At 30.9% G+C, this 1983-nt stretch overlaps 1 protein-coding gene across 1 annotated transcript; it reads right to left on the reverse strand.

The window, feature by feature from the left end:
• Nucleotides 1–495: 495 nt before the first annotated feature.
• LOC145009931 (uridylate kinase PUMPKIN, chloroplastic-like) lies at nucleotides 496–1775 on the reverse strand. Its single transcript, XM_078968544.1, has 7 exons — nucleotides 1738–1775; nucleotides 1543–1669; nucleotides 1408–1461; nucleotides 1235–1326; nucleotides 1089–1158; nucleotides 666–822; nucleotides 496–578 (listed from the first exon to the last, which is right to left on the reverse strand). The coding sequence occupies exons 1-7, from the start codon at nucleotides 1773–1775 to the stop codon at nucleotides 496–498; spliced, it is 621 nt and encodes a 206-aa protein (XP_078824670.1).
• Nucleotides 1776–1983: the final 208 nt, after the last annotated feature.

Below are 1983 nucleotides of genomic sequence, written 5' to 3' on the forward strand. Positions count from 1 at the left end.
CATAATTATGTACTTATTTACTATTATTATTATAGTAACATGCTTTTATAATTATAACTCCATGTTGTTTTCTATCATTAAGTCTAAGGATTCCTTAATTTAAGCGGAAATTTCTAAATTCTAGTATTATTCAAGCATTTTTAAATCTAATTATATAATAACAAGTAGATCATGATTCGATCATACCTGACACAACAAATGTACAGTTCTCCCAAACTCCTTCCATTAAAAAAGTCCCCCAAATTTTAAACTACAAACAAACTAGCAACATTAGGCTCCAGTGGTCACTACGGTTTTAGTTTTACTAACATTAAACCCTCCTAAAACCATTCCTACAATTTCTCTTATTATAATCTGATAGCAATAATAATGTAAAAGATCAATAACCTCATGTCCTTGGTGTCAGGTTACCACCATTATAATCTAGAAAATTTTAATAAAACTAGCAATGGTAAAAACTAATTTTTTTTAACCACCCTATATAAATTTACCTCATTACCCTTCAATCAAGGTTCCAACTTGTTCTGCAGTCAATGCCTTGGAAACATTCCCAGGCTCCAGCATGTTAAATATCACAACTATAAAAAAACCCATCTAAGTAAAGAAAAAACAAACTTTTTCCATTTTTGATTATTTAATTTTAATGATTTATTCAATAAACTAACCAGGAATCGCATTCTCTTCGAAAAATTGAATCGCCATTAAATTCATTGAAGAGCAATCCCTAGAAATCGCATCACGAAAGGAAATATGATCCAATTCTACATTATTTTTATCGCATACCATTTGCATTTGTACCTTTAATAACCGGATCTGCATTGACTAGTCAATAAAACAAAGAAATTTTATCTCAAATTCCATTATCTTTTTTTTTTTAATAAAAACTCGAAATAAGTATTAATTTTAATTTTAGAGGCTTGTAAAGTTGTTTTATCAGTTGTAAAAAGTGGGTTCCCAGTGCGCCCCCCCCCCCCCCCCCCCCCCCCAACACCACCAAAAATGACAACTCTACCCTTATCTAGGTGACGCATGACACGTAAGTGGTTATATGGTTCAACTATTTCTGGCATCATAAAAGAACTTTGTACATGCGTTTGAATATTCAATTTCTCTAATGCTGATTGAAGTGAAACTGAATTCATAACTGTTGCCATCATGCTGTAAAAGAAATCATAAAACACAAGATTGGAATTTAAAAAAGAAATAGAGAAATTAAATGAAGATAAATAATTACCCAATTTGATAAGCTGTTAGCCTGTCTAAATCAGTTGCTGACACCCAAGAACAGCCACAAAAGAAGTTATGCCCTGCGATGATAATAGCAACCTAGAATTAGAAGTTGTAAATATATTAATGAAAAAAGAATTTAAAAAAGGAAGAAAAGAGAGATAGGTTAAAGTTAATTACCTCAACACCACAACGAGATGTTGTTGCTAGTTCTTCTGCAATTTTTAAAGCAACCTAAAAGTGGAAAGATTTGAGTTTAGAATGTAGATTATATATGGAAATGTGTTTAAGAAAAAAAGTTAGAAGAACTTGAACCATTGGGTCAATTCTTTGACCACTTCCAGCTAATGAAGTGGCATTGACTTTAAAGACCACTCTTTTCCATTTGGTGTTTGTGGTTATTTTTATGTTGTCTGGAACATGAATGCTATTGGGGGTAAGCCTTTAAACATGTGGATCATATATAGAAGAACATAGAAGAATATTTGATGTATTTTGCATAACGATTACATGTTTATTTCCATACGGTTTGTGAACTTAGCAATCATTTTAAAGGGATTGATATATGATAATGCATTTGATTGTGATCTTAAGTCTATTCTTATTCTTGTTTCTATGTAACTGTCTAAAAAGCTTTGAACTTTATCCAATGTATTAATCAGAATTTGTTTAAATCTTTTCATGGTTTTGTATTTGATGTGAGGTCATATATGCATGTAGTAATACAATCCTTGATGAATAGATCATAATAAGTAT

The sequence above is a fragment of the Lactuca saligna genome, chromosome 8, assembly GCF_052625555.1.
Source record: "Lactuca saligna cultivar CGN05327 chromosome 8, ASM5262555v1, whole genome shotgun sequence".
Taxonomy (NCBI): domain Eukaryota; kingdom Viridiplantae; phylum Streptophyta; class Magnoliopsida; order Asterales; family Asteraceae; genus Lactuca; species Lactuca saligna.